The sequence below is a fragment of the Podarcis cretensis genome, assembly GCF_951804945.1.
Source record: "Podarcis cretensis genome assembly, chromosome: 14".
In the NCBI taxonomy this organism is placed as follows: Eukaryota; Metazoa; Chordata; class Lepidosauria; order Squamata; family Lacertidae; genus Podarcis; species Podarcis cretensis.
Window position 1 is genome coordinate 36,039,101 of NC_137183.1, and position 22,583 is coordinate 36,061,683.

A 22,583-nucleotide genomic window follows, 5' to 3' on the forward strand; every position below is an offset into this window, starting at 1 on the left:
TGTTAGAAATGGCTCCCCTTTATCACATACACAGCCCAACAAGACGACAAGAATCCACCAACAGCATACGAATCAATATGGCTAAAGGTAAAGGTAAAGGTACCCCTGCCCGTACGGGCCAGTCTTGACAGACTCTGGGGTTGTGCGCCCATCTCACTTAAGAGGCCAGGGGCCAGCGCTGTCCGGAGACACTTCCGGGTCACGTGGCCAGCGTGACATCGCTGCTCTGGCGAGCCAGAGCCGCACACGGAAACGCCGTTTACCTTCCCGCTGGTAAGCGGTCCCTATTTATCTACTTGCACCCGGAGGTGCTTTCGAACTGCTAGGTTGGCAGGCGCTGGGACCGAGCAGCGGGAGCGCACCCCGCCGCAGGGATTCGAACCGCCGACCTTTCGATCGGCAAGCCCTAGGCGCTGAGGCTTTAACCCACAGCGCCACCTGCGTCCCCTGATTCAAAAACACCCACCCACCCCACTCACACACGAAAACAAAGTTTACCACAGCCAATCACAAACAGGCAACTGGCGACCGCACCCTAGGCCAACCCCAATTTCTCTCACCACCAAAGAAACACAAGCGAATAGCAAAGAGAATCTGCACAAATGATGCTGATGCAAAACCCCACACATTAAGCAAAATAGAAACATCGCCTCCTGACCCCACCCCCACTCGCCTTTCCTCCCTCCACCTCTCCCCCCCCCCCCCGTTTCTTCCTAATGTAACCCTAATGTCTCAACAAATGAAACTGACCTATGGAAAATGTAACTTGAAAAAAGAGACATTGAGCATACCTTTGTAAACCAAGAAAACTTTAATAAAAATATTATTTTAAAAAAGTAAAGAAAAGGAGAGCAATAAAAAGAAACATCCACTCTATACACAAACACCTTAGACTGAACTGCGGAACATTACATTTATGGAAGAAGCCTGAAACACTAATTTAAAAAGAGAAATTCTTAAAGAAGAGGAGGTAAACTTGTCAACTGAAGTTGTTCAAGCTGAAAGCTCAGAATGGTTAACTCAGGGGGGTTGGAGTAGATTTGATTTGTCCCCTGAAGAGGACTGGATTCAGGTATCTCTCATGCTGAAATTCTAGAAGAAACAGCCACTGAAAAGAACCAGAATACATGGACTGACTAAAGGATCAAGAGGAAGATGAAATTCATAGCATCATAGAGTTGGAAGGAACAATGAGGGTCATCTAGCCCAACTCCCTGCAATGCAGGAATTGTTTGCCCAACATGGGGCTTGAACCCACAAACCCGAGATTCTCATGCTGTACCACCTGAGCTACCCTGCACATCCAGGAGAAAGGATGTGTGCAAATGATTCATCAGAAGAACAGCACCTGGACATTCACATACCATGCAAATGTTTCCCGAAGGTGTCCACGGAGTCATAGTGTAGTGCTTTGTCCCTCCCTTTGACAAGTATTTGCACAGAAAATATTTTGCTTTGAAAGAGTGGAGCAGGACACTTCCCAGGCTCAGAAGCAACTGGCACTCCTCAGTGGCAGAGCCCTTCTAGCAAAGCATGCTGTTCCTCCGTTTCCAGCTGTTGATTTTCCTCCTTAACCTGAATTTATCCAGATGTGAGGACAAGAGGAATTCGATCATCTCCGCACTGGAGAAAGCAACTTTGTTCCTGGAAGAGCAATATAATGAACTCAACATAGATGGAGTGTTTGGATATCGTCTGTTGCAAGGTACAGTTCCAGCTACTTTGGAGACATATAGCACAACCCTTAGGCATGTTTACTCAGGAATAATGGCTTACCCACACTCACCTTTCCTCCCCTCTTTCCAGGCATGGTCCGTGCGCTTTTGGTGTTTTAGCTCCGGAGCTTTCCCCATGAAAACTCGCTCTTTGAAGCTGAACTGAAGCAACCCCTAGAAAACCTAAAATGACATTTGCTCTGACTGAGCAGGTTTTTGTAGGGAAAGCTCAGGGCCTACAAAATGTGGGCCTTTGTCTGTGAAGAGTAGGGCAAAAGGAAAGTGTGGCTGAGCCCTAAGTCCCATTATGTTCAATGGGGCTCCATCCCTAGCTAAGTGTGTTTTAGACTAATTCTTCCTATTACACCGCCTTTCTTTCTTTCTTTCTTTCTTTCTTTCTTTCTTTCTTTCTTTCCTCTCACCTTAAAAATTGCCAGCTTCACTCGTTAAGTCTGGGTGTGACTTTATTTTGTACAGTCATTTTCCAGACGTCTTTCTTGGGTGAGGAGTGCTTCCTACCCCTCTGAGCATTAAAAACCAAGCAGCTTTTCCTTCAGGTTCTTCTAGACAGAGGCAAAATTGTCTTTGTTATAACACTGAATGAAGGGGCCAGAAAGTAAAGAAATAAGTGTAGATTTATTTAGGGGGGTGGGGAGGGAGAGAGAGAGAACACTAGTGCAGAAATGTGAAGAACTGTGGGCTGTGTCCAATGCTGGTCCTACCCAGAGTAGACCCATTGAAGTAAATAGGCATGACTCACTTAGGTTCACCAATGTCAATAGGTTTACAGTGAATAGAACTTAGTTGGATATAACGGGGGGGGGGGAGGGAATTGACCCACCCCAACTCTTCATCCTTTAGAGGCAGGATTCAAACATCTTCTTTCCCTTCTCTAAATATCCAGCGTATCTGAATGGAACATTGGAGAAATGGGCCTCGGTGTCTGGATTAGAGTCGGAGCGAGTGCGAGTGCGGCGCTTGGATGCGAAGGTGTCAGCTCTGATTGAAAAGGCAAAGCGTGCTCTAGAGAAGAACGAGCCGGGTTCTTACAGAGGTAGCATCAAACCTCACCAATGTGGAGTGGGGATGGGCTGCAGCTAGACAGGACTGTAGGCAGGCAGGAATCTGTCTTTAGGGCAAAGACGTTCCCCAAATATCTGCTACCCCCATGTTTCAAGGTGACTTATCACAGGGGTGACAAGGCTCAACCCCAGGGGGGAAATGTCACCCTCCAGGCCTCTCTTTCTGGCCCCTGGAACTCTCCCCAGGCCACAACCCTCAATGGCCCTGCTTCACCCAGAAATGTTTCTGCCTGGCTGGAATGTGTCCCTGAACTTTGATAACCCCTCACGTTGGACTGGTTGGAGTATCAGGACCAGTCTGTCCCTGAGGTAGACCTCAGGTGGCAAAACGGGATGGGCCGCCCCTGTGGAAGACAGCAAGTGTGTGCAGAAATTAGCCTACAGAACAATGGTAAAATTTGCATGTACTGCCCCACCCACTTTTGCTTCTGGCCCTACCCACCGCTGGCATATGGCCTCCAGAAGGTTGCCAAGAAGGGAATGTGGCCCTTGGGCAGAAAACGATTCCCCACCCTGTCTTATTATTATTATTGATTTTTATTTGCAAATTAAATAAGAAGAAAAGAGAAAGAAGAAGAAGAAAAAGAGAGAAAATAAAATAAAATATGATAAAATTTAATATGTAAATTGTACTAATAAAAACATTAAGCCACCATCAGTTCACATTGCAGTTACAGTGATCGTCAGTATATGAATCTTAAATGAAACATATAATGCCAGCCCTCCCTAAGTTCAAATAGGTATCCACACAAAATTGACATGTGTATCAAATATGTTTGAATGTAGTCAGGGCAATGAGGCCCCCAGGCAGGATGCACCTGCCTCTTAGCCATGTAAGGGTTCATAGATTTACTGTTGTCATCCGTTCCTAAGGTAAAGGTAAAGGTACCCCTGCCCGTACGGGCCAGTCGTGTCCGACTCTAGGGTTGTGCGCCCATCTCACTTAAGAGGCCGGGAGCCAGCGCTGTCCAGAGACACTTCCGGGTCACGTGGCCAGCGTGACGAAGCTGCTCTGGCGAGCCAGCACCAGTGCCGCACATGGAAACGCCGTTTACCTTCCCGCTATAAAGCGGTACCTATTTATCTACTTGCACTTAGGGGTGCTTTCGAACTGCTAGGTGGGCAGGAGCTGGGACCGAAAGACGGGAGCTCACCCCGCCACAGGGATTCGAACCGCCGACCATGCGATCAGCAAGCCCTAGGCACTGAGGTTTTACCCACAGCGCCACCCGCGTCCCTACCCCTGTCCTATTGGGACATAGGAAGCTCCCCTATTCCAAGTCATAACAATGGTCTCTCTAGCTCAGTATTATTGCCTACAAACTAAGTCATTGCAAAATAATAACAATTATCTCTTCCCCTTGCTACCCACCCCTCCCTGCAGCATTTCATCAAGCTTTAAGCCCAGGGTTTTGGAAGATTCCCCATCAGTGGGCTCAGAATGACCCTCCTGTTTCTTTCTCCCCAACCAACGGCTCATGTCTGGACTTGGATACAAGCGATTCCTGCATATCCATCCTGCTAGGATCAGGGTAGGAATTTTGCTTACCTTTCTGTCACACCTAGTGTTAACATTGTGACTCTAGATCAGGGGTCGGCAAGGTTTACCTCACCTGGGCCGGTTCACTCCCTCGGAGATCGTTCTGTGGGCCAGATCGCGTCTGCACAAACGTGATTTCCGGTGCCACGGAAGTGAGTCCCTGCTCCGCGCTGCACCAGTTTAGTGCAGCATTGGGGGACTTGCCAAGCAGGCAGTTCGGGGGCGGCTCGTGGGCCGTTTAAATGATCCCCGTGGGCCACTTGTGGCCCATGGGCTGCAGGTTGCCGACCCCTGCTCTAGATTTATATATGTAAATGAAACCATGAATCCTAAAGATGCCACAGTGTCTGTTGACCTTCATTTTAAGAAAACCAAATGCTAGGTAATGGCTGGAACCCCAGGAGTCTCTCGCCACCTAGAGATTGGGGTGCATGCAACAGTATCTTGGTTTAACACCACAGTACTGGTGTGTCTCATGCAGTCCAGGTACCCCCGAAGCATGGGTTGCCTGTTACACAAATCTCTCACCTGTCTGGCTCTTGAAATTGCCTAATGCCATGCTTTTCTACAAAAGGGCCGGTGGCACACCTTGCCTTGTTCCAGATAACTGCAGAAGCATCATGATAAAAACACACTGCTCAGGATATGGCCTGTCCCATCAGCTTTTCTACTTCCTGTTTGCGGAGATGGTAAGGAGTTGGCCATGTGCTTTGCTAACAGGGCAGAAACATTAATGGGGGGCGGGCAGGGGTAGGGAATGGGAATGAGCCTAGCATTATGTTCAGAATATCACCTTTCATCCAGAATCAAGAACCTTGGACGAAAAGTACCATGAATACTACTACTACTACTACTACTACTACTACTAGATTAGTACTACTCTAGTGGTGGTGGTGGTAGTAGAGTAATTTATTACCCACCTTTCACTCGCAGGACCCAGGACCAGTGACAATTTAATTGAGAATTAAAAACAGTTAAAACAGGTTAATGTTTGTGAATGACTTCTGAGGCACATTGTACATAAATGTGTGTGCTTGAACAGACTGGTCAAATATTCATAGAATAAGTTGTACTGTCTGTATTTGATGTGGTTTTAACATTCAGTGTCAAAATTTGACAGCATTGATAGTTGACATGCATTGGTTTAGTACTGGGTAGTATTTAATGGTTGACATGTAATGGTATTTAGTACTTGAGAGCAGCTGTTAGGTGGAAAGCACTTATATTTAGGGCTAACTGCATGTTACATAATTGTGTAAATTGCAGTTGGGTTATGGGTTATGGGGTATTGGGTTTTGGGTTGTTGTTTTTTTAAAAAGAATCCTTGCTAGGAGCGGGGATGGTTTCTTGCAGGACCACAATGCAGCCACTATCTTGGTGAAAATTGCCCTTCCAGTACTTCAGTTATCAACAGAAAATCTAAAGAACTATTATACCACTTTAAACAGTCATGACTTCCCACAAGGAATCCTGGGGACCATACTTTCTTACAGGTCCTGAGACTTCTTAAGAGACCCCCCCCCCCTATTCCCATTCCAGAGTGACAATTCCCTGGGAATTGCTAGGGAAAATGACTGGTTGTTAAATCACTCTGGGTATTGTAGCTCTGTGAGGGGAATAGGGGCTTTTACCTATGTAAACAATCACAAAATGCCATTGGGTTGAAAGCACACTCATTTTGAATCTTTTAAGGTTCAAAAGTCTCATTCTAGATTTTCCCACTCAAATGTGTCCTGGCGAAACTGGAAATCTTCAGAGTGTTGAATATTTGTGAATATTTACACTGGTTCTCTCTATGTAGTTTAATGATGATATTGGGAGGAAGAGCAGTGACAGTTTCTCTGATTAGCTGAATACTTCCATTCTTCACCATCCCTTTCTTGACAAGCAAAACTGAGTGCTACAAGATGGTATATGAAAAACAGTCTTTCTTCCCCTGCTTCTTGTTCACATCTAGAAAGGATGCTCGGATCCCCTCTTCCACAATGCGCAATATTACAAGAGTGTGTTCTGTCACTTAATGATGCAAATCAATGTTGAAGCTGAAAAGCAAGCACTCCTAGGGACCGTGGGAGACCTTTTTACGGAAAACAGTAAGTGGCCTTACTGCTGTGTTGTAGTGTCACTGTTCAAGGCAGTGTGCTTCACTCAGGGAACCACTTTACAGTGGTACCTTGGTTCTCAAACTTAATCTGTTCCGGAGGTCCATTCCAAAACCAAAGCATTCCAAAATCAAGGCATGCTTCCCCATAGAAAGTAATGCAAAATGGATTAATCCGTTCCAGACTTTTAAAAACAACCCCTAAAAAAGCAATTTAACATGAATTTTACTATCTAACAAGATCACTGATCCATAAAATGAAAGCACTAAACAATGTACTGCAGTCACACAATCAGTCAGTAGCTGAACTGGGTTCCACAGTCACAAAAACAAAACAAAAAGAGCCGCAAAAAGAAAAATGCAAAATAAATAGCAAAAAACAGGCAGACCTCAGCGTAACACTCAAAACTGAAGTATGGCACTCAAAACGGAGCACGTTCAGCTTCCAAAAAAAGTTCGCAATCCTAACACTTACTTCCGGGTTTGCAGTGTTTAGGTTCTAAGTTGTTTGAGCCCAAGGCGTTTGAGAACCAAGGTACTGTTAGGATGCTAGCTCCATGTTGCAGTCATGAGATTGTTGTCTGTCACATGACGGTATATGTTTTCATTCCACAGTGTGGGAAGTGATGGAGACAGGATGTTTTGTGCTACTGTGTTCCAGAATGTAGGGCTATTGTCCGTCCTTTCTTTCTTTCTTTCTTTCTTTCTTTCTTTCTTTCTTTCTTTGTTGTCTGATGGGAAAGAGGAAGGAGTTAAGTCAGAATGCTCCGCGTGTACTATATGTAAATAAAGTAGATTAGCCAAAATGCTGTGCTACTGAGTTCTGTTACATGAACTGCAATACTCTGCAGGATCCCTAAGCGTGCTAATGCCTTTTGGCATCAGTCGCTGTGATGTTCAGGCTGAAGAAAGCTTTTGAAGCTCGTGAACGATCGACCAGGAGGGAGAGGACATGCCAGTCGGGCATGTGTCTCTGCCAGGGTCCTACACGAAAGTAGGACAATCCTAACAGGTACCACTGCATAAAAATGGGACCAAAAAACCCTCAGAACATTTGTGGTATGAAAAGTTAAAGGATTTCAACAACAACAACAAAAATGCAAGATAAGCACTGAACAGAAATGTAGCAGTATGTCCACCCCAAAACTTTTGCGGGCATGAATAAGGTTGGAGGCAGGATTGTGTTGGGCCATCCAAATAGCACCCTGAGCACAAAGCATCACAAATGCACAATAAGAAGGGCAGGGCCCCATGAAGACATGTGAGGCTACCATCTTTGCTGAAGTTAAGCTGGTCCAAGTCTGCTTGGTGTTTGGGTGAGAGACTGACTGCTGGGTTCTATAATGGATGGAAAGAAGGAAGGATGGATGGAAGACAATAGTTGCCATTTAACATGTTTGCATTCTGTCTCTCAGTTTTGTTTTGTGGCCTGGCTGGATTCTCTGATTTCTATAAACCACGGTGGTTGGACATCATTCTCAACTGGCAAAAAAGGGAAAGAGGATGTTTCTGGATGTTCGGTGAGTGAGCACTGCTGTTTGATTCATCCAGTGCTAGAGTGCAAATTACATAATTTGTGTTTTTTAAAAAAATCTATGGAGAAAATGAATGCTGCAACTTGAGTAGAGTTGCTACAAATCCAATAGGATTAGGCAAATTTCGGGGAAGGGGGTACCATCATGGCCGCTCCCCCAGATGCTCACCATGCACCCTCCAACCGAACCGGGCGCCACACCCCTGTGGATGGCGAGCCGCACCCCCGCCTGCTCTCCGCTCCCGGTGCCGGAGCATGCAGCTCTGCCACTGGGTGAATCTAGCTTTGTTCACACCCTCCGAAAACCTCCCATTTTTTAACTTACTCTGGTTTAAGTCGTACTGGCTGAGGGACTTACCCTGGTGTATCTCTGGCTCAACCGGCGTAAGGTACCCAAGCTGGGAAAGTCCAAAAACTGCCAGATCCAAACTCTCATCTTGGCAGATCTTGGGTTTGGATTGCACTGTAGGTAAAGAATAAGGCTACAATCCTATACCCTCTTACCTTGGAGTAAACCCTATGGAAGAGAACAAGACTTACTTCAGAGCAGATGTGTCTATGTTTACTCTGAAAGTCCCATCAAGCTCAGTGGGAAATCCCACTGAGTAACATGCACAGTTTGCCTCGTAAGTTTGTGACTGAATGAGGACCCACATTCTAAAGCACATCCTCTGCCTTCAAGCAAATGACTCTTTCTTTCTCGGTGACCTGTTAGACTCCTCCAGCCCAGTTTCTGAAGACCATCATAAGGAAGCACGAAGAGTAAAGAGAGCGGAGAAGATTCTTGAAGGTAAAGATAATGGCAACTGGGGTGGGTGCATAGATAAAAATTGTCTCCCAACCTGTCACACATTTTAAAAATAACGTACCAAGTCACCCATGAGTAGACCCATCGGATCCATTGATTTCAATGGATATGCTACTCTGAGTATGTCTAATACTTTGTTCAGAGACCTGCATTGGCTACCAATTTGCTACCAGGCAAAGTTCAAGCTGTTACTATTAGTATATGAAGACCATAACAACTTGGGAACAGTTTATCTGTGAGATTGCCTTACCCTGTATGTGTCTGCTTGACGGCTTTGAGCTGCAAAACTGGCACCATTGCAAGTGCCACATAACACTTGTTCCATGTTTGTAAGAAACCTATAAAGCACAGAGCCCATTGTTGAGACTATATAGTTTGTGGGAACCTTCCCAGAATTTCCCAGAACTAGAACTCCAAGCATCCTTTGGCCTTGGCCATGCTTCCCAGTGCTGATGGAAGCTGTAGTTAAGCAACAACAGGAGGGCCAAAGGTTCCCCACCCCCAGTTTAAATGACGACCCTCTCTTCCCTTTGATAACCAAAAGTCTCATTTCCTTGCAGGTGAATGTGCTTCTCACAACACCGCCGTGGCCGTAGGAGCGATTGGAGGATTTCTCCACTATGAGTTCTGATGCTTTCATGCTTCTTTCTTCTTATGCAACTGAGCTTAACTTTCTGGCTTTATTATGCAATGCAGGACCTGTCGCTCTTCTCTCTAGGTACATTTTGGGTGCTAGTCAACATGACTGTGCTCTCAACATCCCGGTCAACCAGGGAGCTGGAAAAATCATATTCATATTGTGGGGTGCTGTACTGCTCCCTCATTAGGACGGGGAGGAGACTCACCGTCTTCTTGAACTGTCTCCCTAGCATGGGGATGGGGCAGTGATGTGCTGGCCCAGGATCTTTGGGGTTGAAGACCTCTTGCAATTTCTGTAAGAAATTTCTGTAAGAACACTCATGCTCAGGAAGCAAGGGAGAAACGTGCTAAGAGGAAGGCACGCTTGGCAAATTCACACCGTGATCAACACCCGCCCGGAAACCAATGTCCCCACTGTGGAAGGACGTGTGGATCCAGAATTGGCCTCCACAGTCACTTACAGACTCATTGTTAAAACCGTGTTTATGGAAGATAATCTTACTCCGGTATGAGTGATCGCCAAAGACAATTTCTGCAGCAGGGTCTCTGTCTCCATTGTCCTAGAAATTGCCCAATGAGCACGAAAGGGGAGCTGTTTAGCCACGGCATGCTCCAAAGCTAAGCATTTAGGCACACTGAAAACACAAGCTGCTGCAGTTTTAAGGGAATGAGTGGTGTGCAGGTTCTGTTGTGCACAACTTAAGTCAATTTCTTCAACCCAAGGACCATATACCAGTAGTGTGGGTGAGGCCAGAGGCAAAAAGTGAGTGTCACAACAGATGTGACTCTTAACTTTTGTACAGTAGGCTGCATTCCAGCCACATGCTTCCAGCTTCTGCACAGAGGTTTGTGTTCTAAATGTCTGGTGCAGATATGGCCTCTGATGGACAGCTTCATCCACACCTAGCCTAGGCATCACTTACCTTTTAATCTCTTTTATCCAATCTAATTAGGCTCCTTGCTTGTCTATCTGGCTCCATTTGCATTGTTCCCTCCTTGGCACTGTGTGCTATCCTGCTTCTCCCAGTCTTCCATATCTTCTGCCTTCTCTATGGTTTTAACCAAATAATTGCCATTTCCATCTGAATGTGCCACCCATGTACTTACTCTATTTTTGCAATAAACCGCATCTTCAAGTACCCTAAGATCTGACTTGTCGTCTCTCCACCTGGATGCTCAGGTTTCTGCCATGGTTGATTACGATTTTTGGTTCAAGACCTCAACAGGCATTGTTCAAGTCTGCATTACATCTACACTCAAGTTGTAAAAGTGTGTTAATAAACCATATTTATTAAAGACATGACAGCCTCTGCTGTACTTTGATTCCTAATGGAAACACGAAGAACCCCCTGGAATCTTGCTACCACTCAGTAGATGTTGGGGGTGGTGCAACCTTTGTGATAATATGAAACAAATCCCGCTAAAGTGTCCATGTGTGATTCCTCCCCCCCCCCAGCTATTTAGAACACAAAGGGAAAATGTATGTTTAGAAGACATAATGTTGCTTTTCTTGACACTAAAACAAAAACAAAGCAAAGTCTCCCATGTATATAGTTATTTTGGTTTTGAGCTAACCAAAAGCCAGAGGGATGGTTTCGAGTTTGGAATGCACTGGAGACTAGAAAAATCAGTCTCAAACATATCTTAATAAGGAATTCCCCCCTGAAGCATTTTAAAGAAAGCTGGGAGACAATAATAAGGCCCCAGGCACCACATCTGAAAGTTAAACAGGTCCTTTACTAGGGAAAAAAAAACTACAGCTAACTTTTAATGATCCCCCACATTGTGCTTTACATAGCAGTAGCTGAGGGACAGTTCCTCCGGGAACAGGTTAAAAAATAAACATTGCAAGAAGTTAAGTCGTTTGCATCTCTTATGAGCCTGCTGTTCTCTTAGTGTGCATTATCTGGATAAAGGTCCAGCAGCTGGATCTGACCCCCGAGGCATTTACATGTGTCCATTATCCAAATTTTAGTCAAGGTATTTCTTAAAACAATGGCTGCTGCTAGGGATGTAAGAAGCCATTGTTTTCTGCTCCACCCAGTATTTCACATGCATTTATTTATAACATTGCTTTATCCCACCAAGGAGCTCAAGGTGGCGTACATAGTCCTCCTCCCACCCCCCATTTTATCCTAACATCAACCCTGTGAGGTAGAAATAAATAAATTCAAATTAAAAATGTCTAGTAGCACCTTAGAAACCAACTAAGTTTGTTCTGGATATAAGCTGGACAATTTTTAATTTTTTTATTTATTTCAACTGTGTCAGACCAACACGGCTACCTACCTGAACCTGTGAGGTAGGTTAGGCTGAGAGCGAGTGACTGACCCCAATATCATCCATTGAGTTTAATGGCTGAGTAGAGATTTGAAAGCGAGCACTGTTTCCATTCTGCTGCAGATCATCTTCCAAAAAACCCCCACAAGCACTGTGGCAAAATCACACACTTAATGTAATTTACATAATTCCACAAATGGCATCATCGTTATGTTATTTCACCCCATTCATTTCCATGCAAAGGAAACACACTGCAAATAGGGGACGACATAATCAAGAATGTATTTTCTGTGGACTGAAAGCAACTGTGCCAATTGTATTCACTGGATTCCAACACTTGCCCAGGGTTCGGTTCCCTTGGAATGAGGCTCAGCGGAGACAGTAGTGTCTTTAGGATATGCAGTTTTATTCAGGCATATATACAAACTGTGCAGCAAAGAACACCTCTCCCAACTGCTCCCCACGGCTTCACCTCACCTCATGGGTGGGCCAGCCCTGGCCTACATCCACATGAACCTACAAGTGTGACAGTGTGTCTTACTGTACAGAGGACAACCCTCTCCATCTGATGGGTTCTCTCTTTGAAGGGCTGCCTTGCTCAAGAGCAGTTTAAAGATAAATAATCCCAAGGAAGGAGAGAAAAGGGGGCCTCAAAGTTGCCCACACCCAGTGAGCACCAGCAGAGCAGAGTGAGGAGGCACACTGTGGAGTCTCCGGAAAAGCCACAGAGGCCTTGTCCTGTTTTTTTGGTTAGCCTAACCAACACTATTTTGCTTCTGTAAAAAAAACTGCCTGCTTTGGAATTTAGGAAGGTGAGCCACAAATATGTGAAGACCAGATAAAGTTACTAGGTGATTTTCAGGAAAACCTCCCTCTGCCAGGCAACTCTCCCCTTCAAGACCTTGAGGGCAGGATGTTTTGATAGAGGGAAAGGGAGGGGGGTGCCTATAAAAAGTATGATTTTAATTAATTAATTTTTATAATGAAATGTTTTTAGAATCGTTGGATTATTTTGATTGTTGTTAGCCGCCCTGAGCCCAGCTTCGGCTGGGGAGGGCGGGATATAAATAAAATTTATTATTATTATTATTATGAACAAAGGCTATTTGGAGAGGCTTCACCATCACACTGGTGAGTGTGGCTCGCCTGCTCTGTTTTACTCAGCTGAATAAATGAGTGATTATGGGAATCTCCTTTGTCTATAGCATTTATTGGCTTTTCAGTGACCAAGGCAGCTTGGGCCCGATTAGTAGACCCCAACAACACAAGTCACCTGCTCACCATCTTCCCCACTAGGGTGTGATGCATTGTGTCTCCGTTTAGGCACTGTTTGCTTCTCTAGTGACACTTCTGTGACCACCCTAGTGTCAGTCACAGACCCTCCAAGTGTCCCTATTTTCCAGGGACAGACCTGGATTTACAGACGCCGTCCCGGTTTCTGATTTGATCCCAGAATGTCCTGCTTTTCCTTAGGATATCCCCGTTTCATCAGATAAATGTTGGCGGGTACATCACAAACAGGGTTGTTTAGGGTAGACCCCTAGAAATGCTTGAGGAAGGAGCCTGGCTCGGTGGCAGAGCATGTGCTCTGCATGCAGAAGGTCCCAAGATCAAGTCTCAGCATCTCCAAATGCAGCTTGGAGAGGCCCTTGCCTTAAAGCTTGGACAGCCATTGTCAATGTAGACCAGGGGTAAGGTAAAGGTAAAGGGACCCCTGACCATTAGGTCCAGTCGTGGCCGACTCTGGGGTTGCAGCGCTCATCTCGCTTTATTGGCCGAGGGAGCCGGCATTCAGCTTCCAGGTCATGTGGCCAGCATGACTAAGCCGCTTCTGGCAAACCAGAGCAGCGCACAGAAATGCCGTTTACCTTCCCACTGGAGCGGTACCTATTTATTTACTTGCGCTGGTGTGCTTTCAAATTGCTAGGTTGGCAGGAGCAGGGACTGAGCAGCAGGAGCTCACCCCATCACGGGGATTCGAACTGCAACCTTCTGATCGGCAAGTCCTAGGCTCTGTGGTTTAACCCACAGTGCCACCCGTGTCCCAGACCAGGGGTAGTCAACCTTTTTATACCTACCGCCCACTAATGCATCTTTCTTACCGCCCACCAGTGCTCGATGGAAGGAGGATTCAGCTTTTGCCATAGAACCCCCTACCGCCCACCTAGAATCCTGAAACGCCCACTAGTGGGTGGAATGGACCAGGTTGACAACCCCTGATGTAGACAATATTAAGCTAGATTTTTCTTACCTGGTTGGCCACTGTGAGGACAGGATGCTGTCCTAGATGGGCCACTGTCCTGATCCAGCAGGCTCTTCGTATTTTCTTATGTTAATTATTCCCTTTTCATTATCCGTGACAACAGAACCCCCATGGTGTGGATTGCTGGATCTGAGAGCCTTCGGTGAATACATATCCTCAGAGGCACAGAAGCATTTTAAAATGCCAACCCAAGTAAGCACATTTCTGTAGACCTTGGCTCCCAGCAAGGTAAGCACCTCTTCTTCCCCCACCTCTTATTAAAATCAGGGTAGATGTTTTTCTAGCTAACCCAGCTCTGATGGTTCAGAAAGGAAGATTCAGCATTAATACAAATGTGGAAAGATTCTGGGGGAAAAGACAAGGGCTGGTACTCAATAGTGAGGGAACATCATCGCTGATTAGCTGTGCCGCATTATAAAAACACTGATTTTTTTTCAACAGATACATGCAACAGATTCTCAAATGCTCTGCAGCACCTCTATTTTCTTCTTTCATGTCCACAGGTTCCTTTGCTTCACAATTCTGTTCCAGTGAGGCAGCCTTCTGCAGCAGCCATCATGGCTCCTAGCTTCAATGGTAGGTGTTTAGATGGTATAAGTGGAAGCTGCAATGAGGAACAAAGGGAGAAATTAGGTTCAGTTTGCATGTAGTTCGTAATATGTACAAAAATGCATAGGCTAGGCTAAAATGTGCATTAAAATGCATGCATTAGTGAAAATAACACACCCAAATGCATTTGGGGGAAATTTGCTTTGCAGAGATGTCCACATATGCAGCAAAACTGCACATGAAAATGTGAATACTGTATTGGAAAAGAAAAGACATTTCTTGGGAAAGAAAAGAAAAGAAATTTATATACAGCTTGGTTTTTAAAAAACTTAAAAGCAGTTTACGAAAAGAATAAAACAAGGAAATAATCAATAAAGAGAGAGAGAGAGAGAACAGAAAAAACAGCTGTTTGAAACATTTTTAAAAATTAAAATCAATGCTAAGCTAAAGCCCATGAGCTCATGTCAACATTATACATGAATGAAAAGGCTGGCCTAAAGAAAAATGTTTATAGCAGGTGCCAAAAAGAGTACAGTGAAGGTGCCTGCCGGATGCCAACAAAGTTCCAAAGTATGAGTGCTGCCACACCAAAAGATTGATCTCTTATAATTGATCTCTTATGCACCTGGGCCAGTTCTGCACTATTGAAATATGGAGAGCTGGTCTTAAGAGTGGGGAAATTAGAAACGGGTGAAACTGAAATTGACAGATTTGGCCAACCGCACCAGGAACAATGTCTCAGTATAAAAGAGGCTGCTAGTTTGATATGAACAGCTATGCAGGAGATGTCCTTAATAGCTGCTGTAGAGAAGAAGGAGAAGGAGGAGGATGGGGAAGAAGAGGCATGGGACCTGTGGCCTTCCTGATGTGGCTGGACTACAATTCCCATCACCCCAGACAGCATGGTCAGTCGCCAGGGATGAGGGGAGTTGTAGTCCAGCAGCCCCTGGCAGGCAAAAGGTTCTGATCTAGGGCTCATCCAAACCTCCCTTTGCTCCACCACTTTCCCCTGGTTTCCCCAATTGCTGTTTGTTCTGATTTGGTGCTAAAGAGTTGGTTTTCAGTGGGAAAGCAGCAGAGCAAATGCAAAACTGCTCAGAGCCATGCCAAGCAGAAAACCACTTGGACTCATGCTTTCTAGGCACGAGACAAGTGGAAATGTGGGAGAGCCCTTAAAGTAAAATGCATGGTGTCACGAATCAGCAAAACGCTGCTCAGAGACCAGCTGAAGGCAGAAACAGCATTTAAAACAAAGGGTTCCATTTGCTGCAGCTCTTTCCTTGACATTCTTCATTTGGATCCAGAACCGTTGAAGTAACATTGTTAGATTTTCAGTTGATAGATTTTTACTTGTATGCCTCTGTCCTTTTTTGCCACATACTTTCCATAAGCCAGGACGCGGGTGGCGCTGTGGGTTAAACCACAGAGCCTAGGACTTGCCGATCAGAAGGTAGGTGGTTTGAATCTCCGCGACGGGGTGAGCTCCCGTTACTCGGTCCCTGCTCCTGCCAACCTAGCAGTTCGAAAGCACGTCAAAGTGCAAGTAGATAAATAGGTACCACTCTGGCGGGGAGGTAAACGGCGTCTCCGTGCGCTGCTCTGGTTCGCCGGAAGCGGCTTAGTCATGCCGGCCACATGACCTGGAAGCTGTACGCTGGCTCCCTCGGCCAATAAAGCGAGATGAGCGCCGCAACCCCAGAGTCGGTCACGACTGGACCTAATGGTCAGGGGTCCCTTTACCTTCCATAAGCCACCTTGAGCTCCTTTCAACTGAAAGGTGGGTATGCATCCTCAAGACAGACAGACAGAGAGAGAGAGAGAGAGAGAGAGAGAGAGAGAGAGAGAGATTTGCAAGTTATATTTGGTTTTAGTCTCCTGGTCTTAGGCTGCCAGCATTTCTTATGCTCCTTTTGAATCTGCGTCTAGGGGGCTGTTGGGACAAGGAATTGTTGAGAGTGAGGGAAGGCATGTTTGTGTGTGTAAATGTAGGTGTAGTTTGTTTGGTGTGTGAATGTGTGTGGCATCCATGCGGCATGGAGGGAGTGGAACCCTGTTCTATGGATTTCAATGCTGTTATTGCTTTATAGATTCTATCACTTAATTTTGTTGTTCTGTTTCCCTTGCAAGCTGCTTTGCAATCTTTTCTGATGAACCCCCAGCCCGCTTTCTTGCTCCATACGGCATTTTAAGGTATCATTTGGGTTTTATGATAATTTTTTTTTGTTTTCTTGTCTCATTTTCTTTAAGTCCGCTGCTTAGAAATGTGAATAATTAAATGGTGTATGAATACTTAAATAAATTTTATATAGCATAAGAGCCACAATGGCTTAGAAGCCATTCTAAGCATTCTGCTATTAGAAATCCTCAATCTTCATTCATTTCCTCCTTTTCCACAATGCTTTCTAGAATTTCCCTAGATAAAGTTGGTGGTGTTAACAAAAGTTGGCTGCTGAGTAGGTCTTACTAGTTCAACCTGCCTATGATCTGAAAAACCAGAAAATCAGGTTTGCGCCATTTCCCAAGAAAACTTTTTATTTGCTTATGTCCCCATATAACTTTGCACTGCATATCATATATACATGGTTCATGAAAAGGAGACAAAATAGAAATTTGATTGAAATGACCCACCAGAAGCAATGAATAGATGGATGTTGCAGATAAATGGATGGATTTCATAGTTTACTGGAATGTGTGTTGTGACCACAGAAGGCTAAATAGAAGTCTGTTTCTGTAAATCTTTTTTTGCTGGATTTCTTCAAAACTACCACCCTTCCCACACACGTTGCCCTTTTTACTCTGTTAATAGGTCTTGCTTATTTATTTATTTTTGTAACTTTTGTGAAAAAGATATAATGAATAGGTAAAAATGAAGTAATTCTCTCTCCATATCTTGGAGGGTGATGATGATAATGGCATGTATGGGGGGGGGCAGACAAGAGGGCATAAATTATCCAACATATGTGCCAGGTTCTGTGGGTTAAACCACAGAGCCTAGGACTTGCCAATCAGAAGGTCGGCGGTTCGAATCCTCGTGACGGGGTGAGCTCCCGTTGCTCGGTCCCTGCTCCTGCCAACCTAGCAGTTCAAAAGCACGTCAAAGTGCAAGTAGATAAATAGGTACCGCTGTGGTGGGAAGGTAAACGGCGTTTCCGTGCGCTGCTCTGGTTCGCCAGAAGCGGCTTAGTCATGCTGGCCACATGACCCAGAAGCTGTACGCCGGCTCCCTCGGCCAATAACGCGAGATGAGCGCCACAACCCCAGAGTCGGTCACAACTGGACCTAATGGTCAGGGGTCCCTTTACCTTTACCTTATGTGCCAGGCAGACTGGAGTCAAGATTATTTTTAAGGGGTTTTCATTGAATTTTTTGGAGATAGATCTAAATGTGGGAGTAGTAAGCCATAGCTTTTCCCACTGCGCATTATCCAATACACTCCCAATACCAATCTCCCAAAGAGACTTCAAAGAAGGGAGGAGAAAAAAACTGAAAGTCAAGCATGTATGGAAAAGACAATGGACATTCTGCACATTCTGGATCTAACCAAAGCCTAAAATGAACTCAATTTATCTTAATGCAATCATTGTGCATGGATTTCTACTGGACTCTCCACGCCTCATTCCATTTTCTTCGTTGCTCTGTGATGCTTCCCAATATTACTGCATTATTGCTGCCCAGAAGGGCTCCCTTGCACTATGGTACAACAAAAGCCGAACAAAAATAAGCAAGAATGTTTGCAGTATAAAGAGTTGCGGGACTTTGGCAGGAAGTTGCAGAACAGGCACAAATTGAAGACGAAAGAGCACGTCCACCCCAAAACTTTTGCAGGCTCAAACAACAGTGAAGGTGGGATCTTGTATAATAGTCCTGACAGCATCATGAGCACAAATAATTGCAAGCAAAATAAAAAGGACTTCAGGAGGTGCCGTGTGTGTGTGCGTGCACAGAGTTATAATGCTCGCCCCATTACTGCCCCCCCTCAAGATTTTAACTTTTGGGGATGAGAACACCTAAATAAGGCTTAGGTTAGTGACCATCACTACATCACATGACTTCCAAAGCTTCATTCATACTCTTTCTTCTTCCCAATGTGTAGGAAACCTCCGAAATCAAACCTCCATCCGTGAATTCGTCCTCCTGGGATTCTCAAACCATCCCGAATTGCAAATATTTTTCTTCTTGGCCTTCTCCATCGTTTACACGGTGACCTTGACAGGGAATCTCCTCATCATTCTGGTTGTCATGGCCAACAGCCGTCTCCACACACCCATGTACTTCCTCCTCGGCCACCTGTCCTTCATTGATCTTTGCTACATGACCGCCACCGTCCCCCAAATGCTGGCAAATTTCCTCCGAGAGTCCAAGACCATCTCCTACGCTGGATGCATGGTCCAAATATTCTCCCTCATTTCTTGTGTTGGGTCAGAGTGCATCCTCCTAGCGGCCATGGCTTATGACCGATACGTAGCCATTTGTCACCCGCTGCTGTACACAGTCATCATGAATAGGAAAGTCTGCTTCCAAATGGTGGCTGGGTCGTGGACAGGGGGCTTCCTGAACTCCCTTGTACACACTCTCTTGACATCCACCCTGTCATTCTGTGGGCCGAGGGAGACCCGCCATTTTATGTGTGACGTCCCCCCGCTTTTGGAGTTGTCCTGCATGGATACAGCCCTGAATAATATTGTGCTCCACACAGCCAGCATGTTCATTGGGGTTAGCCCTTGCTTCTTCATCATCATCTCCTACGTCTTCATCGCTTTAGCCATCCTCCAGATCCGTTCCACAGAGGGCAGGAGGAAGGCTTTCTCTACATGCACGTCTCATCTTGCAGTGGTCATTATGTTCTTTGGGACTGCTCTCTTTAATTACAACCGGCCCAGTGCAGGCTATTCCTTAGATGTGGACACACTGGTCTCAGCCCTGTATTGCATTGTAACCCCCATGCTAAATCCCATCATATACAGCCTACGGAACCAGGAAGTGAAGCTGGCAGTGAAAAGACTGGCAAGCACAAAGCGGAACGTCTTCTAAATCAAAGGTGGGCAGATACCAGGCTTAGTAGATCTACTATTTTTGTTATTTGCTAGAACCCTGAGGTTCCTGATTCAGAAAGCGGAAAGACCCATCCACAGAGGAGGCTGCCTGGTGTCTCTCTGGATGAGCCCCTGCTCCCTTGGCTTTTCTCCTTCCAACCACAAGGCATACTTAGAATCAATAACTCATGTAGAAACACTGGGGTTTCCTGTGAGAAGATACTTTCCCATTTAGCTACTATTATTGTGGATATAGCAGGACACTTTAAAAGACAAAGAAGTAACTAGGATTGCAGTCCTGTACACTGGGAATAAGCCTCATTGAACTTGGAGTGGATTTATCTCTGAGTAAACATGTACCGGTATGCTTGTGCTGTTAAGAGTAGATTTTTTTGAAGAACACTTTAAATTTCTTCCCTCCCACTTTGAGCACCCTGTTCTGCTCGCTATCATAATGACAAGCAGTGCCCCCCCCCCCCGATCACTTAAGCCAAAGTCTCCTGGAAAATCCACTCTGAGCAAGAGGAACTCTACACTGGATAGGACAGTTGGTGGCAGCGGTTGTTGATATGCCCCGCTTTGAATTGTTTCTGAACCAAGCTCTCATTCATTAAATGGAGGCTGTCCATCTATAAAGCAAATTTCCACCCCACTCAGAAAACAAAACAAAACAAAACAAAACCCTAGCTAATGCAAAACATTGATTTAGAGATGTGGTTGTCCCAGCCTGTCTACAACCCTCTTAGGTGCACTGACTTAAGAACAAAAGAAGAGAGTCCTAGATCTAGTCCAGCATCCTGTACACACAGTGGCCAACCAGATGCCAAGAGAAAGCCCACAAGCTGGGCAGGAGCACAACAACACTCTCCCCTCCTGTGGTTTCCAGCAACTGGGTCTTTTTCTTCTGACCAGGAGGCAGAGCATAGCCATATTGGCTAATGCTCATTGATAGTCTTGTCCTCCATGAATTTGTCCAATTCTTTTTTAAAGTCACCCAAGTTGGTCGCCATCACTGCCTCCTGTGGGAGCAAGTCCAAAGTTTAATTATTATTATTATTATTCATTAAATTCATTCATTGCTTTATCTTGCTGCCCAAGACTCCCCAAAGTGACTTACAGCCAACAAACCAACAAACCCACATAGATATATTAAAACCAAGGGTGGGTGGAGGGGGGGGTGCATTTAAAACATCCCACTCATTTCTAAAAGGCCACAAATAGTTGAATGCCAAAGGTCTGGTTATAGAGCAAACTTTTTGCTTGGTGCCTTAACTATGCACTGCATGAAGAAGTATTTTGTCTATCCTGACAATCTTCCAACATTCAGCTTCATTGGATGGCCCCAGTTTCTAATGTTATGACAACTAAAGGAAAAAACTTCTCTCTATCCACTTTTTCCAACTTTGCTCTGCAGGTGGGGGTGCTGACAGATTTCAGAGCCTGCCCTAACATTAGACAGCGGGGTGTTGTCCTCAGGCAGCAGGCGCTGGGTGTGGTTGGGTGGGTTCAATGGGCAGACAAAGGAGCTAGGCCAGTGATTTGTGATGTGCTGTCCCTTGCTCACAGATTCATATCCCCACCTGCTTCATGTAAACACAGCTGAGGAAACTAATAGGCAAGCAAGTCTCAGGGTCAAATGCAAAATCATCACACAGAGCAGCAAGCTGTGCAAAGCAGCGGGTTGAAACTACTCGTCTATCCCAACGAAATACCATTAGAGGACTGGAATAAGGTAGAGTGGAAATGACACGATGGCCTATGGGTGCAATCCTAGCCCCACTTACCTGGGAGTAAAGCTCCATTGAATTTAGTGAAACTAGCAGTTTATCCACACTTACCTTTCCAGACACGGTCCACCCTGTAAAGCTCTGTGTCAGAACACCTTTTTTGGGGGCTCGGGAGCTTTCCACGCAAAAACCCGCTTTTTAGCAATCATTTGGAGCTAACATCAATCCCTGGAATCCCAGGAAATGTAGTTTGTTAGAGGTTCTGGGAAGTGTAGCTTTGTGAGGGGTAAACTACAGTTCCCAAGTCTTTGGGTGAAGCCGTGTGATTTAAATGTCTGATGTGGATGTGACCTTAGTCAGGATTGCTGCCTTAGCTGCACTATTGCAATGGAGCCTGCACCCAACCCTAAGCAACATGTAGCTGGGATAATCAAAATGTGGTGTAGTGGTTAGAATGCTGAACTAGTTGCTGGGAGGTAAAGGGACCCCTGACCATTAGGTCCAGTTGTGACTCTGGGGTTGCGGCGCTCATCTCGCTTTATTGGCCGAAGGAGCAGGCGTACAGCTTCCGGGTCACGGAAACACCGTAGCGGTACCTATTTATCTACTTGCACTTTGACGTGCTTTTGAACTGCTAGGTTGGCAGGAGCAAGGACCAAGCAACGGGAGCTCACCCCGTCGCGGGGATTCGAACTGCCGACCTTCTGATCAGCAAGTCCTAGGTTTAACCCACAGCACCACCCGTGTCCCCCAGTTGCTGGGAGAGCAGGGTTCAAATCACTGACCTCCTTGGAGAAAAGGTGGGATATAAACGTAGTAATAAACATTCCTTGCCTCTTCAACCCAGCACCTCCCCCTTCCTTTGTGGTTTGCCTGGTGTCAAATTTTAGATTGTAAGGCGGGTGACAGTGTGTCTTAGTTTACATAAGATGGCCCTCAGTCTGGAGTGCTGTTAGAGGACAGCTCTCCTGTCTGAAAGGCTGTCAGGTCCAAAGCCCACTTGAAAGAGAAGTTAAAGTCATAAAAGGGAGGAGGGGGTTGCAGTTGCCCACCATGTTATAGCACCTAGACAGAGGACAGAGAAGGCACACTGGTCCCCCAGGTCAGTCTTTCCCATCACAATGAGATTTGGTATGCCTGTTTAAATTACAGTACAGTGGTACCTCGGGTTAAGTACTTAATTTGTTCTGGAGGTCCATTCTTAACCTGAAACTGTTCTTAACCTGAAGCACCACTTTAGCTAATCGAGCCTCCAGCTGCCGCCGCACTGCAGCAGCATGATTTCTGTTCTCATCCTGAAGCAAAGTTCTGA

General features: G+C 45.5%; 2 protein-coding genes and 2 long non-coding RNA genes across 5 annotated transcripts; 3 read left to right on the forward strand and 1 right to left on the reverse strand.

Annotated features, from left to right (window-relative positions):
* Positions 1 to 851: 851 nt before the first annotated feature.
* LOC307202537 (UPF0764 protein C16orf89 homolog) lies at positions 852 to 10,719 on the forward strand. Of its 2 annotated transcripts, none has more exons than XM_079952620.1 (8): positions 852 to 1,705; positions 2,620 to 2,769; positions 4,182 to 4,329; positions 4,912 to 5,026; positions 6,295 to 6,430; positions 7,854 to 7,958; positions 8,688 to 8,762; positions 9,341 to 10,719. In XM_079952620.1, exons 1-8 carry the CDS (start codon positions 1,534 to 1,536, stop codon positions 9,409 to 9,411), a joined length of 972 nt encoding a protein of 323 aa, XP_079808746.1. In that variant the 5' UTR covers positions 852 to 1,533; the 3' UTR covers positions 9,412 to 10,719. The 2 variants fall into 2 exon arrangements, with proteins under 2 accessions (XP_079808746.1, XP_079808747.1); XM_079952621.1 differs by lacking the exon at positions 852 to 1,705 and adding an exon at positions 2,269 to 2,331.
* LOC307202573 lies at positions 1,543 to 2,669 on the reverse strand. Its single transcript, XR_013832940.1, has 3 exons — positions 2,557 to 2,669; positions 2,138 to 2,311; positions 1,543 to 1,644 (listed from the first exon to the last, which is right to left on the reverse strand). It is a non-coding gene; the product is annotated as an uncharacterized lncRNA (long non-coding RNA).
* A 3,351-nt stretch (positions 10,720 to 14,070) lies between the features above and the next one.
* LOC307202576 lies at positions 14,071 to 16,702 on the forward strand. The gene is made up of 3 exons (XR_013832943.1): positions 14,071 to 14,190; positions 14,466 to 14,538; positions 16,639 to 16,702. It is a non-coding gene; the product is annotated as an uncharacterized lncRNA (long non-coding RNA).
* Positions 16,703 to 18,203: 1,501 nt separating this feature from the next.
* LOC307202709 (olfactory receptor 5V1-like) lies at positions 18,204 to 19,542 on the forward strand (the record flags this gene model as incomplete). The annotated part of the gene is made up of 2 exons (XM_079952876.1): positions 18,204 to 18,364; positions 18,570 to 19,542. The coding sequence occupies 2 exons, from the start codon at positions 18,204 to 18,206 to the stop codon at positions 19,540 to 19,542; spliced, it is 1,134 nt and encodes a 377-aa protein (XP_079809002.1).
* Positions 19,543 to 22,583: the final 3,041 nt, after the last annotated feature.

Coding starts and splice junctions, on each gene's coding strand:
- LOC307202537 (XM_079952620.1), top strand. CDS start 1,534: ATGCTGTTCCTCCGTTTCCAGCTGTTGATTTTCCTCCTTAACCTGAAT. Junction 1,706..2,619: donor TGGATATCGTCTGTTGCAAG/GTACAGTTCCAG, acceptor CTAAATATCCAG/CGTATCTGAATGGAACATTG. Junction 7,959..8,687: donor AGGATGTTTCTGGATGTTCG/GTGAGTGAGCAC, acceptor GTGACCTGTTAG/ACTCCTCCAGCCCAGTTTCT.